This window comes from Berghia stephanieae, chromosome 1 (assembly GCF_034508935.2).
Source record: "Berghia stephanieae isolate SIO BIC M18660-M18661 chromosome 1, UCSD_Bste_1.3, whole genome shotgun sequence".
Lineage (NCBI taxonomy): Eukaryota > Metazoa > Mollusca > Gastropoda > Nudibranchia > Aeolidiidae > Berghia > Berghia stephanieae.
This window is the reverse complement of record NC_088360.1, coordinates 102102185-102118261: the sequence shown is the minus strand read 5'-3', so window position 1 is coordinate 102118261 and position 16077 is coordinate 102102185. Positions and strand designations below refer to the sequence as shown.

The following is a 16077-nucleotide window of genomic DNA, read 5'->3' as shown; positions in this document are numbered from 1 at the left end:
TATATGATTTCATGGCTCCAATCAGACAGCACTACATATTCTGACTATTTATCAAAGGCCCAACTATACTCCTAGTGAAAAGAAACAAACCAGAAACAGTTTTCAAAGCAGTCCGTCAACTCAATGTGTTTTGACACGAGGTTGCGCGACTTTCCCCATATCATTCTGAGCGCAATCCAATCGGTCTCATTTGGACCCACGTGAAGGGAAAGATGAGAGGTAGAACACCAAATTTACTCTCACCGACGAGGCAATAAATGGAGTGATGCCACGAAATCTTTCCATAGTCGTTCCATTTCTCCTTTTCCTCATCCTCGTCATTAGAATGTGATGATTGATGTGTCTAGTATGTCTTTGTTGTTGGTGGTGGTGTTGTTGATAGTGGTGTTGTTGTTGTAGTTGTTGCTATTGCTGCACACATGTACATATTTGTGGAAACATTGTATCATAAATTGATGAATTTCTAATTTTGACCAGTTTATATTAAGTTTATATAATTCTCTTTGGCATGTACACAATCTATTTCTCTAAATTTCGAAATCAAAATAATGTTGAAAGTGAGTAATGTTCACTTCCATTTGTATTCATCAGTAATGTGTATTGATAGTTATAAAATGTAGATGTCTGATAGTTAAGGATTGCGATTCGTTCCTCCATAATCAGATACTGAATGTATATCGTTTAAGTTTCAATTAGCCGAACTTTCCGTTTTAACCAATTTCTTCAACATGGATAAGCGGAAAAGCCATAATTTTGATATTGTAAATTGGATTCAATAGTCTGATGTCACGCGCCCGGCAACGGCGGCCATCTTTGTTCTAAACAAAGAAAATCATTACTTTTTATTCTTCATGCTGGATAGAACTTTTCATTCCCTTTTCATATGCCTTGTGATCAGAATGTGTAAAAGTCAATACATGATCAAATTGATGGGGTTTTTTACCTCTGGATACGCGTTTAAGCTCGCCGGGGAAATATTTCATACGGCGTCAGCCATTGTTCCGATAGTTCAGAGCCAGTGTTACTAAGTTACCATACGTCATTAGGAAGGAAGTGACAGTACGACTGTTGAAGACTATTATCTATGAGTTATAATCCTTACCAGTAATCGATTTTAATATAGCTTTTATAAGCAAAATCCTTTATTATCGTTTTACAATTAATGAAAAAATAGTTTTTAATTAAGACAAATTGATTCAGAAGTTCATACAAACTTTTGCAGCTGTGCATTGATAGTAGGGGGAATTAGGTCCAAAATACCCTTGAATTGTGCAAACAGGGTTGAAAGCATGAAAACTACATATGTTGTAGAATATGAAAAACCCTATAATTTATGATATAGAACCACTCTGAGAGATCAGTATTAGTTGAGATACAAGGTTTTTAAGATTAGAAAATTTTGAAATGGACGACAATAATTTCTTTCATTTTTATTGTGTAAACATTCGAGGCAAGCCGACCAAAGGTTGTTTTACGTCATCCTTTGGATTCCCATTGGTGACTATTTTTAGCGTCGAAGCGGATGTTTTCCTTTCCCTTTACTTTCGATTCACGAACCATACAAATTATTTAATCGTAAATATTATTCAATTTCACTTGTTTTAAAGGACCTCTAGCGAGAAATATTCTATAATATGATATTTTTTCTGCATCTGATTTAATAAGTATAATCAATTGCTCTAAAACGGACAGGAAGACGGGCAGAGGGGTAGACAAAACAGATAAACAGAACACAGCTCAATAAATGCCGATAACCGGTGTTGACAAAGGACAATGCTCCTTCTCCCCTCCTCCTATTTTCTTTTCTTTCCAAAAATACTGCTATAATCATTTTACGTGAGTTAAAACCTATTTCGGTCAAACTTGATGACAGTAAAGAGTCAGCATATCACTTTCATTGTTTTAACACAATTCAATTCTTTGGTTTGTGATGAAAACAAGTTGGATGTATCTATTTTTTAAATTCATCAGAAAGAAATGAGATTATTGAAAGCTTAAAACAAAATGATGCTAAGTGGCATAAGTATTGTCGTGTAAAATTTAATGCCAACAAAATTAGGCGATTAGAATTAAAGAAATCTAAAAGAATTGCCCTACAAGAATTTCAAACTTCGTCATTTGACTTGGAGGAGTCACCGAATGAATTTATTTCGCAACCCACGAGAATAATGAGACAACGTTCAAAATTAGAGATTGGCTATAATAAACAAACGTGCTTTTTTTGGTAAAAATATGGAATCGGGAGTACTCCATTCTGTTATGACAACAGATATGGAAGAAAATATTCGTGAAATAGCGTTATCTATAAAATATTCTGATCTGTTGTCATTTATTGCCGGAGGAGATTTAGTCACTCAGGAGGCACACTACCGCTCTATACCATAAAATTTGTCATGCACGATACTTAAAAAAAAAAAGTTTTAAAAGATGTCGCTGCTGATGATAATCATGATGTCACAGTTCTTGAAAGAAGTCGAGCTTTTGCTAACATTATATCTTTTATAGAAGAGAACCCTGCAACAAATGTGACGATCGACATGAACCACTGTGTAGCTTAATTCCAGAATTGTCAAAAGTGTCCCAAAAACTCATCAAATGTTCATGTAAGAGAGAATGCATCGGCACCCGATGCAAGTGTTGAAGGTCCGGTTTGCCTTGCACGGACTTGTGTAGATGCGGGATGTGTGTGTATGGGGGGGGGGGGGGGTGTTAGGTCAGTACAGTAATGAGTAAAATTCCCCCCTCTCTCTCTCTCTCTCTCTCTCTCTCTCTCTCTCTCTCTCTCTCTCTCTCTCTCTCTCTCTCTCTCTCTCTCCGTCTCTCCCGCTCACTCCCTCTCCCCCTCTCAGCTTTTATCTACTAGTTACAACACGAAATGACCATCAGTTAGCTACCGTAAATGGTTACCGGTGTATTTAAGGTTTTAGAACGCGCATTATATTGTCGTGGTTATTTCCTCAGATAAGTAATGCTATATAGGAAAAAATAAAAGTGCTAAAAACGCACTGTTCTAATAAATTGCCAGAGTGGTTCTATATCAGGTGTTATTTATACGGGTCATAGCTACCTATATGCCAATTTTCAGGATTCCAAACCCAATGTGCACGGTTTTAGCCTAATTTTCCCTAATACAATGAATATGAAGAAAATATATATTTTTACGCAGTTATTTCCCTTGTTTAATATAGCTGTAATAGGTAAAATCGAAGGGCTTAAACCGATAAGTTATGATTGATTGCCAGAGTGGTTCTATATCAGATGTTTTTTTAATGGGTCTTAGCAACCTGTATGCAAATTTTCATGCTTTCAACCCGAATTTGCACGGTTTTAGCCTAATTCTCCCTACTATGACGGACAGCTGAGAAAACAAAGAAAAACACGCACCACTTATTAAAAATCTGAGTATAATTTCTAAACAGTGTGCAATTAATTAAGTGAAAAGAGGAGAGGGGGAGGAACTGTGTAATGCAATATAGAAAGTGAAATAAAAAAACGTGTAGACTGTTGTTGGAAAATAAATATAATGGAATTGAAAATAAATACAAGAAATAATAAATAAGGGATGTCGGTATAAGTATAATCATTAGTGGCAGCAGCAGTAGCGGAAGGTACGTTAAGTACTTTTATTAATATTATTATTATTATTATTATTATTATTATTATTATTATTATTATTATTATTATTATTATTATTATTATTATTATTATTATTATTATAAGTAGTAGTAGTAGTAGTAGTAGTAATAGTAGTAGTAGTAGTAGTAGTAGTAGTAGTAGTAGTAGTAGTAATAGTAGTAGTAGTAGTAGTAGTAGCAGCAGTAGTAGTAGTAGTAGTAGTAGTAGTAGTAGTAGTAGTAGTGATGGTGGTGGTGGTAGTAGTAGTTGTTGTAGTCAAAGTTGTAATGATACTGATATGTAATAAAAGGAAATGACGATGGATGGCGGGGGAGTGGGGGGGGGGGGGCAAGAGCCAAAGGTAGTATAATATTTAAATTAGGTCCAGTCTCGAGTTCATGCCGTGAGGTGAAAGGGTGTTCAGTTTTAGTATCAGTTCTGCCTCCCTATATTTTCTATGTTGTTTAGTGGTGTGACAGAACTGAAGGACGACAACTTGGATGTCGTGCAATCCTCGATGATTGGACCCATTGAAGTGGTAGGCGACAGGTTTGTCCTCGTCATTTTCAATAGACCGCAGATGTTGTCCAAACCTGTCGCTTAGTCTCTTGCCAGTTTGTCCCATGTATGTCTTGTGGCAACGTTTGCAGATAATAGCGTAAATTACGATCCGTGGAGGTGAATGAGTGTCGGATGTACCACACTTTATCCGGGAATTTAATGGAATTTTCCACGAATAAGTGTGGGCATGTCCTGCATCTGCAACGTCCACAAGGCTCCGTCTTACGTTGATTACCGGCCATATCCATCGTCAAACGGCTCCTAACTAGTATGTCCCTCAAATTACAGTCCCGTCTGTAGGCGATTAGCGGCGGTTTGTTGAATATATCCCTCGTTTCTAAATGCTCCTGAAGAATCTGACGGTAGTTGGTTTTTAAAATTTTGATGACTTCCTTCCGCCACTACCACATCATCTCATTCGTCTGTGGTGTTTCATTCATCCTGTTTTGTTGATAAAGAGGAAACCCGAAACGTTCATTTGATCTGTTTTGTAATTGAATTGAAGCTTACATTCAATTTCACATTATTATTTATTTCTTCGAGCTTCGAGCAGCAACATTTACACTAAAATTGTTAGTACCAATAAACCTATTTTTTGCATCTGTTACAATACCATATTAAAGGATTTTTCCTCTTTACGGTATATAAAAAACGAAGGGTCTGAGATTAGTGAGCATTTCATGTTTTACAATACAATATTATACACAATTAATTCTATTGTGATAACGATCACTGAACTCGCCCCCAGGATTGACCTGGATTTACTTTTCACGAGATTCATGTGCACTCTCACTAACATTGACATCCTGAGTTCAAAATAACACATCAAATTGTACACTTTGTACACACTTGACATAAACAATTATTACAATAAGGAAGAGAATCAACACACCATTATTGTAAATATTTTAAAGTTTGAGTCATATTATATAAGGTATTCGTCATTGTGTGTAATGCACAGGAATCTCATAAAAATTTTACCCCTGGCCATGCCGATGGAAGAGTTAGTATAATATATTAGTATGAGGAAAGATAACTCATATTGTTGAAAGATAAAATGAGTTGTAAAATATATGCGTTATGCCCTTGTCAATTAAATTTAAATAAAGCACTTCCGTTTGGTATCTTCCAAAAATATGCTTCTCCAGGCTGAAGTCAATAACAAATCTATAACAATGGCGACGAGGATGAAATAATCCAAAGAGGAAAATATTCAAAACAGTTTATCAGACAACGGACCTCAGTTCACCTCGCACACCATGGCCGAGACCATGAAACTAATGAGAATCAAACAGATATTCTCAACACCATGGCACCCCGATAACAATGGTCTAAGTGAAATAATGAACGCCACCATAAAAACAATGCTCCCAAAAGTTTGCTCACAAAAACCCACGGCATCGGATAGTTATTTACCAGCGATATTATTTGCGTATAGAGAACTGCCACAAGAATCAACAGGATTCTCACCTTACGAACTCGTGTACGGTCGTGCACCGAGAGGCCCCATCGATGTAGTTGCAGATCTTCACAAAGGAGAAACGCTTGAGGGAAATGAAATGATGTTCGCATACGACTACGTAAACAGCCTAAAAGATAGGATTGAGTCCACATGCAAGCTAGCAAAGAAATCCTTATGTGAAAAAGCAGAAAAATACAAACGTTACGCAAATAGAAAAAGCAAAGCTAGAAAATGCAGAATAGGTGATCAGGTACTAGTGCTCTTGCCCGATGACACTAAGAAGCTTTTGTTAACATGGAAAGGGCCATACAAGGTAACTGCAGTTAGATCAGGAGTAAACTATGAGATTAATATGGGCGATAAAACAAAAAATGTTGCACATCAACATGCTCAAACAATATTTTGAACATAATCCCGCGTCGGTTTTCAATAATGTTAAAAGCGAAAACGCGAAGGTCGGTCTAATCATTCAGCCCGAAAAAAATGAAGGCGACCTTCACAGGTCACACAATTGGTTCCCAAAGCCAAAAATCCAAAGAACCAAAAGCCCGATCGATAAAAACAATAAAAAATCAAACAGTTGCAAACCCCCAACACTAAAAAGGACGTTAGAAAAGTGTTAGGTTTCCTAAACTTTAATAGGAAATATGTGCCAAACTTTTCATCCATTGCAAAGTCTTAAACAGATCTCACAAAGAAATCAATGCCAAACAAAATAAACTGGACAAATGAATGTGAAGAAAGCTTCAACAAACTTAAATCAGCTCTATGTTCTGAACCAATATTAAAGTTGACAGATTTGAATAAACAGTTCTATGTTAGAACAGATGCATCTTGCAACGGAATTATGGGTGTTTTATTACAAGAACATGACGATACACTTATGCCATGCCAGTACACACGCAGAAAGCTTCTAGAGAATGAAACACGATATATTCGGTGATAGAAAGCGAATGCTTGGGAATTATTTTCAGTCTGAAATCATTCAGCAGATATCTCTTACTGAAAAAAATTGTTCTTTAAACGGGCCACAAACCACTCACATACATGAACACAACAAAATGAACAACAGTAGAGTTTTAAGGTGGAGTTTATTTCTGCAAAATTACTGTTTAAATCTGCCATTATTAAAATGGGTACTACCATTCTCCCTCAAAAAGAGGAATAACTAGATTCTTGACTCAGTACAGAGTAAAACCTCATGCAACCACAGGCGTTGCCCCATGTAAGTTAATATTATGTAGTGTGAAGTTAAAAACGCATTGTGACAGATTGCACCCAACTGTTCATGAATCAGCTTTGAAAAATAAATCCAGGCAGAAAAACAATCATAATAAAAGAACAATTGCAAGAGAAATGAGTGTTGAGGACAATGTTTACGTGCGGCTATGTGGTCTAGTGGTATGACACTCGCTTTCGGATCGGAAGGTCCTGGGTTCGAACCTTGCTCGGTACATGGAGAAGGCTCTTTACTCACATTCTCCCACCGTACTCATGTGTAAAATGAGTACCTGGCCGTTAATAGCGTTGTCTCTGTCCGAAAAAGTTGTAATTTCGCCTAACAGGCGTCATGTCCCGTCCTACATGTTAAATGTTGCTGTTGGTCAGGACCCCTAGTAATGCATTTTGAGCAAATCTAGTGGATATTGCGCTATATAAAAGCTCTCTTTTTATGTAAGAAACTTTGGGAAGAGTGATCAGTGGATGCTAGGTAGATTAAGTCATTCCAGTGTCATTCCAAGTCAAAACAAATGATAGAATTTGGTTCGGAGACATGCAGATCAAATTAGAGTAAGATGTGTAGATCCTGATATTTAATCAGATCCTAAGTCTCCCATGGAGATCAACGAATCAATTCCTATTGATACTAATTTGAATCTAACAACTCATTTACACTCACCGGAGTCACTACTGACGATTCATCGATTGTTATTAATCATGAACTTTAAAAAAGCAGAATTGATCTTTTAAATAGCGCAATATCCACTAAACGTGCTCAAAGCGGCTCCCTGACCAACAGCAACACGTAACATGTAGAACGAGACATGACGCCTGTTGGGCGATATTACAATTTTTTCCGACAGAGACAACGTTGTTAACGGCCACGTACTCATTTTACACCTGAGTACGATGAGAGAATGTCAGTAAAGCAGATTTTCCAAGGACTCAACTATGCGCCAAGTGAGGTTCGAACCCAGGACCTTCCGATCCGAAAGCGACTGTCATACCACAAGACCACATAGCCGCACAATAATGACAATAATGATACACCAGCAGTTCGCAGATCACATCGTACAATCAAAGCGCCTCAAAGGTTTGATCTGTGACCGTAATATTACCTTGAATGTAAATGTTTACAATTATTTTCAACTTGCTAACATGCAAATGACATATCTGGAGTTTCAGACAAACCAGTGATTCCTTTGAATTGCTAATCTTATTGTGTGTGGTTAATTGAATTGTTGTTTAAACAAGTGGTGAGGGATGTAAAACATTAGAATTAGGAAAAATAACTAATACTGTGTTATCTTGTTGGAAGTTATAACGAGTTATGCCCCTTGTAAATTATATATGTAATGCCCATGTCACTTGAATATGAATACAACACTTCCGTTTTGTATCCTCCAAAAATATACTTCTCCTGGCTGAAGTCAATAACAAACTGAATCTATAACAATTGTATTATTATCTTATCTTATCTTACTAAAGGCTTAATAGGAATTATCCTTTAAATGCCTTATACAATAGTTTATAATTACAGAATCTCATATAGCTTGCATTGTATCATTCACAGACAGTTTTATACAGCTTTGAATATCAGGTAAAATGTATCAATACGACAATGTAAAATCAAAAAATACTATAATAGAATACTGGTAATTGAAAACTGATCATGATCGAATGAATCATAAATGTCCAAAGTTCATAGTACAATGAAATATTAATTACAAGAATAATCATGAAAGCAACAACGATAATAAGCATACATTAGTCTCTGATAAATTATGATTTTACATTGTTTCAGATGTCATGCATTTAACTGATCAACATGTACAAAACAGTCTACAAAATCATGAAATTAATGGAAACAATTATATCCACATGACAATTTAAAGTTTAAAAGATAAACAAACAAACAAATGAATAGATAAATAAATAAATAAATAAAAATTGATAAGATAAAACTAAATTCAAAAATTAATCAATTAATTAATTTATTTATTTATTATTATTATTATTATTATTATTATTATTATTATTATTATTATTATTATTATTATATATTATTATTATTATTATTATTATTATTATTAGTAATATTATTATTATTATTATTATTATTATTATTATTATTATTATTATTATTATTATTATTATTATTATTATTATTAATATTATTATTATTATTATTATTATTATTATTATTATTATTATTATTATTATTTAGATTTAAAAAAATTGTTTTCGTTATTTCTCCATTACAACAATGAGCCCATGAGGAATACTCTTCAACAGTCGTAATGTCACTTCCTTCCTAATGACGCATGGTAACTTAGTAACACAGGCTCTAAACTATCGGAACAATAGCGGACGCCCGCATGAAATATTTCTCCGGCGAGCATAAGGGGTATCCAGTGGATAAAAAACACATACATTTGATCATGTTTTGACTTTTATACATTCTGATCACAAGACATATGAAAAGTTCTAGCCAGCATGAAAAATAAAAAGTAATGATTTTCTTTGTTTAGAACCAAGATGGCCGCCGTTGCCGGGCGGCGTGGCATCAGACTATTGAATCGTATTGGGTTATCAGACCAGCAAATAAGTGTACGCCGAGTTCTATGGTTTAAATAATTAAAAAATAAACCAATAGTATTTAAATCATGCTGGGTTTTTTTTTTTTTTTTTGTTTTGTTGCGCATTTGAGAAACTATGTCTGCTTTTCTATTGGTGACAGATCCTCAGCTTGTTGTTAAATTTTTATTACAAGTGAAGAACCCGTAATAAAGGCTATTAGGAACAGGCGGTCATCTATTTCTATACTTCTTATACTATTATATTGTATTTTTAGTTTTAGATTTTCCGGTAATTCTGTGCTTGATAAAAATTTATAGAGCAGTAAAGTTAGCTGCCCCAAACGTAAACAAAGGTCGAGAAGCACGTGGCAAACCACATGTTCCTGTCTTGACAGCTCACGTTCCAATGTAAATAATAGAAAAAAATAACCTATAAAATTTGGCTGTTAGGTGGCAAAAGAAACACATATTCATAAATACTCGATCATGCATCAAATAATGTCTAGATATGGATATTTATGGAACAAAAGGTAAAATTTTCTAAAATTTATCAAAAGTTACAGTCTATCTATTTTTAGACCAGAGCAAATTATTGCGCTGGTGTGAACAAAACGAGAATTATTCGGAGCCTGATTTTCATAATAATTTAGCCTTATATTATTATTTCTGCAACTGTTAGATTTTATGTAAACATATTTTCAATACTGAAAGTGTATTGCCTACAACTCAAACTACAAAATTGGGAGACCTATATTGTGCGTAAATTATTCCGGTCCCTAACGGAAATCACTAGCAACTTGTTATTGTTTACGTTTGGGGCACCTAACTTTACTGCTCTATAATTGGCTTTACGGACAATGTTGATCCCCAACCCTATTTTTATAAAGATTATCAATACTTGAAAGTAAAAAGAGAGATTTAAAATTACGTCATCATTTTTGTTACAGGTGATATTATTATTACTTGATAATATCAAGAGAGATTTATAATTACATCATCAATTTTGTTGTGAATATGCTATGATCCCCAACCCAATTTTAAAAAAATAATAGATTATAGATAAAATCAACAAAGAAATAGTATGATGACGAAAGCGTTCCATAGTTTTGGAGATAATTTATTATTAGAGTATTTTTGAGACGATGTTTTGAAAACGACGTTTTGGCTCAGCCTCTCTGACATTTATTTCTTTGCATTTTTGTGGCGAATGTTGTGAAAACCACATTTGGTTTAGCCTCTCTTACGATGGTGATGGTGATGATGATGATGATGATGATGATGATGATGATGAGGAGGAGGAGGAGGAGGAGAAGGAGGAGGAGGAGGAGGAGGATAACGATACTTATTGAACAACGAGAAGGATAGGTATGAGTTTGTTGAGGAAGGAGAAGAGGAGGAGGAGGAGGAGGAGGAGGAGGAGGAGGAGGAGGAGGAGAAGAAGAAGAAGAAGAAGAAGAAGAAAAAGAAGAAGAAGAAGAAGAAGAAGAAGAAGAAGAAGAAGAAGAAGAAGAAGAAGAAGAAGAAGAAGAAGAAGAAGAAGAAGAAGAAGAAGAAAACAACAATTCTGACGAAACTTCTAACAAACTTTTTAAAAATATGAATTCTTACGAGAAATTGCTAACGAACCTTTTAAAGATATAAATTCTTACGAGAAAAGTTTTAAAAAAATTTCAACGATAAAAAATCTTGCGTTAAATTCTTTCCGAATCTTTTAGCGATACAAACTCCTACAATAACCGTCTAATATACGATTCTTTCATCTCTTTGTATTAACCGAGTTATTTTTATTTTTATCGTGCCCAATACCACAACGAGCTTGCGAATATGTGTTATGAAAGAATATGTTTCAACCCCTCCGTGTGTTTTTCTTCCTTTTCTCAGCTGTCCTTCAATGCACCTGTAAAAGTTTGCATGACCCTCTGAATCAATGTGTCTTATTAAAAAAAATATTTTTTCATTAATTGTAAAACAATAGAAAAGGATTTCGCTTATAACAACTATATTAAAATCGATAACTGGTAAGGATCGTAACTCATTGATGATTTACAGTATCAAAATTATGAATTTTCCGCTTATCCATTTTGATGGAAATCGTTAAAATGGAATGTTCGGTTAATTGAAACGTAAACGATAAAGATACAGTATATGAATATGAAGGAACGAATGACAATCCTTAACTATCAGACATCTACATTTTATAACGATCAATACACATTCCTGCTGAAAATACAAATGAAAGTGAACATTACGCGCTTACCACATTATTTTGATTGCGAAATTTATAGAAATAGCTAGTATTTATACCAAAGAGGATTACATAAATTTAATGTAGACTGGTAAAAGAAATTCATGAATTTATGACTCGGTATTTCTACAAATAGATACATGTGTTTAGCAATAACAACAACTACAACTACACCACTAACAACAACAACAACAAAGATATACTGGACACATCAATCATCACATGCTGATGACTAGGATGAGGAAAAGAAGAAATGGAACGACTATGGAAAGATTTCATGGCATCACTCTACCCAATGAAATGTAATTGTCCTCCAGTTTGCGAAGGTTGCCTTTTTCCAGTCTTTCTTGTTGTGTTATCATTTATTGCCTCGTCGGTGAGAGTAAATTTGGTGTTCCACCTCTCAATCTTTCCCTTTACTGGGGACTAAATGAGATCGATTGGATTGCGCTCACAGTGGTATGGCATGGGGCAAGTCGCGAAACCGTGTGTCAAAACTTGAATAGACACTCTGTTTTGAAAACTGTTTCTGCTTTGATTATTTTCGCTAGAATACAGTTGGGCCATTGATAAATGGTCAGAATAATACGTAGTGTTATCTGATTAGAGACTAGAAGTTGCCGAAGTTTGAGCCTTGAAGTGATCATGGACCACCAAATGGTAGCGTTGTCCAATGCAATACAGCTTGGTGCTTCGAGGAAAGGCAGCAAACGGTTCTTTAGCCAGTTTTCAAACACCTCTACATTGACCCCAGAATGATAGTCACTACCTTCCATATGATACAGAAATAAATAAATGGTATGGCATTCTTCTAAATACCCAGTATCTTCACCACCTGCAAGAATATCAATGATCCTCTGTCCAGAACCCATGAGCCTTTTTCTACGCGAATTATCAGACGTCCATTCCTTTGTCGGCTGTATATTTACGTTCACCACCCAGCTCCATCGTTCAACACTGGTGATCTCTCTGTCGCATTTCGATAACCATCTTCTCGGGGTTGATTGTGAAAGTCCAATTCCGTAGCCGTCCTCCTTAATTGCTTATCTATAGAGACAAGTAGATTTATTTTCGCAGCTTTACGAGAGTGGCACCGATAGAGATTTCGTATCGTATCGTGTAAAAGCTTATATTATGGTTTAAAAGCCTTTAAATGCTCTGTGAAACGGTTGTGCATACATGCAATTTTTCAAAGTTATATAAACAGCATTCATTGTTAATTTTACAATATTGAGTACATAATCAGTATTTCAAATGATTTAAAGCTAGAGATTTCATATCTGTATTTGTAACATACTGTAGATAATAATATGCAATAAATCATAAGTTCAAAATTTAAAACGACATAAGATGTAAGTTTATAGCAGTGACAGTGAATTGTTATTATTCGGAAACAAGTATGACGTGAACTCATAATCAATAGCCGGAACTAACGTGTCAGCACACGACTTTAAAACAAAAACCAATGAATTCATCTCATACCTGGTCGTGCGTAACTTGTTTTCATTTTTTTTTTAGTGTATAATCTCGAATTTTATGACAGCGGTTTTAAATTAGAAAACTTTTTGTTATGGCATCAACAAGGTCCAAAATCTATATTCAGTTAAGACAAATTGCTTCAAATGTTGACACAATTTTTTACAACTTTTGATAGAGGGACAGCTGAGAAAAAACAAAATAAAACACGCGTCATTAATAGAAAATCTGACTATAGTACTTCTATTCACCAGCTTGAATGACAATTTAATTAGACCCTAAACTAAAAACGGTGGATTTGTATTCATGCGCACCAAAAGATTATTTTTAATTGCCAATCAGCTGTCTTTTACACCATATTTCACACCAATAAAATGTGTGAAAATATTCTGCAATCGTTGGACAAACTTTTTATTCAACGCGTTCAAAGATTTATTCAACGATTACTAGGAAATGATAGGGTTGTCCAATGAGAGGGATGGAATAATAATCTTATTCTTTAACGAATCTTAACCATGTGTAATTCATAACATAGAGTTCTTTCCTTGTGCTCGAGATCACTTTGGTATGTATTTATGCTGACAGTATTGCGATTTGTGTGATACAAATAGAATCCTTTCCGCCATAAGTCCCGTAGCAGTTTCATCAGCTGGGAAAAAAGGGGGGAAAAATATAAAATTGCAACGCTCAAATTGAAACGAACTTTTATAGAAAGGACGAAATTGACGTCACTCTCAGCTCTAGACAGCCATTTTGGTGATTGCTTCTCACTAAATTATATCAAGCAGACTATAAGCGTTCAAGGTTACAAACAGTTTTGCTTGTTAGACTGGCTGATGTTGTGAGCATCTGAAAAAGAGATGCACAATTCCAACCACAAAATCCAAGCATCATTAACACATTGTATAGTCACCTGGAACAACTACAAAAGACGTCTAACTTCTTCGTCATGGCACAAGACAGAAGGGCTAGAGCTCAGGTGGTCATTGTTCGTATAAGTAAGTAAGTGAGCATCTGACCGCAAAACATCAATATATAAAACACCAAATAACAAATAAATGAAGTACATTTAATTATAGAACGAAGTTGACGTTATTTATTTTGTTGGGTTTTTTAAATTGTTTTTGGGTTTTTTTGGTTTTAAAAAAATAAAAAAATATTGGGGGGGGGGGGTTGCCATCCACGTTCATGTTTATGAGTAAACTGTATTCACTAGTCTATAATCGTACACGGTTACACATACTTATGTGTGTTGATCCGTTAGATTTCCGGATGGCAATGTTGTGAATTTCTAAACCATACGTCCAACATCTGTGCGTCGTCGTCATCATCATCATTGCCTTTTTCACCCTGGGTCAGGGTATAGGCCACAGACAGTTTCCATCCTTCTCTGTCCTGAGCTAACTTTTTAAAATCTCGTTCCATGTCTTACTTCTCTGTATATCAGCCTCTTTAATTCTTCTCCATATTCCCCGTGTTCTTCCCCTTGATCTTCTGCTATGAGGGTTCCAGTCCAATACTTTCTTTGTTATGGTAGAGTCATTTTTCTAAGGGCGTGTCCAACTCACCTCCATCGTCTTCTTCCTATTTCCTCTCCCACTGGTTTCTGTTGTGTTCTTTTCCATACTTCTTCGTTCTTAATTCTATTCATCCATTTTATTCTGAGTAGCTAACGCATGCATCTGTTTACGAAAATATGTATCCTCCTTATACATGCTTGCGAAACATTCCAAGTTTCACATTCATACAGTGGGACAGACTTCACGCTTCAGTTGGAAAGTCTTAGCCTTAATCGAAGGGAGATTTCTTTAGTTCTCCAAACTCTGTTTAAAGATGTGAATGCAGCCTGTGCCTTTCCTATCCGTGCTCTCACCTCTGTTTCCGTGTCTCCATCCTTGACAATTATACTCCCGAGATGCCAAAAAGTGTCTATATCTTCAAGTTCCTGATCTTTTACTTTGATCTGCTCCCTTTGAAGCTTACCTATCTTTTTAAGCCTTTGACTTTGCAGGGTGAATTCTGGAACCAATTGATACTGAGAGGCTGTGTATAATTGTTGTTTTTGCTTGCACCTAGTCCTGGGTGTGGGATAAAAGAGCCAGATCATCTGCAAAATCAAGATGATCCAACTGTGTCCAGGGGTCTACTGTATCCCATTTCTTCAACCTTTGGAGGTTTCCGTCATTAGCCAATCAATGGCAAGGATGAATAGGAATGGTGAGACCAAGCATCCCTGCTTGATACCAGTCTTAATTTCAAAGCTGTCAGTAAGCTGATCTTCGTGTACAACCCTGCAACTTGATCCTTCACACATTTCCTTAATGAGGTTAACTAACTTATCAGGGAGTCCATAATATGTCCCATGTTTCTTAGTCAGAGCTTAAGCTTTGCCAATAGCAGGTGGTGGCCTGATCCACCATCTGCCCCTCTCCGTACTGCCACATCCTCTAATGAACGTCTGAATCTTCGGGAGATACAAAAATGATCGATCTGATTCTCTGTCAAACCGTCTGGTGAGACCCGAGTTGCCTTATGATCCTTTTATGGGGAAACACTGATCCTCAAATCACCAAACTGTTTAATGCACAAAAATTTGCTAATCTCTCACCGTTGTCGTTCATCTCTCCCATGCCATAATGGGCAATTATACCTTCATAACCTACGTTATCCTGTCCCACTTTAGCATTGGTATCTCCCATCAATATGTTGATGTCCTTCCTTGGCAACTTATCAATGACTGTTGTAGCAGACTGTTGTATTTTTGTCCTCATCTGTTGTGTCATTTGTTGGGGCATAGATATGTTTATGTTGATATTCTTACTCCAAGTTGTAAAGGACATCATGATGGTTCACAATTGGACATCATTTTGTAAAAACATTCGTATCTTGAACGTTTATATAATTATTGACGACGTACG

General features: G+C 35.5%; 2 protein-coding genes across 2 annotated transcripts in view; one reads left to right on the top strand and one right to left on the bottom strand.

Moving 5' to 3' along the window:
• The first annotated feature begins 5435 nt into the window (after positions 1 to 5435).
• Positions 5436 to 6581, top strand: LOC144961541 (uncharacterized). Its single transcript, XM_078894715.1, has 2 exons — positions 5436 to 5951; positions 6429 to 6581. The coding sequence occupies exons 1-2, from the start codon at positions 5436 to 5438 to the stop codon at positions 6579 to 6581; spliced, it is 669 nt and encodes a 222-aa protein (XP_078750841.1).
• Positions 6582 to 9533: 2952 nt separating this feature from the next.
• LOC144962578 (putative methyltransferase-like protein 24) overlaps positions 9534 to 16077 on the bottom strand; it is a 33811-nt gene continuing 27267 nt past the window's right edge. Inside the window, exon 8 of the mRNA XM_078895632.1 lies at positions 9534 to 13808. Coding sequence (XP_078751758.1) covers positions 13659 to 13808 — 150 coding nt within the window. The 3' untranslated portion in view covers positions 9534 to 13658. The remainder of the gene's footprint in view (positions 13809 to 16077) is intronic.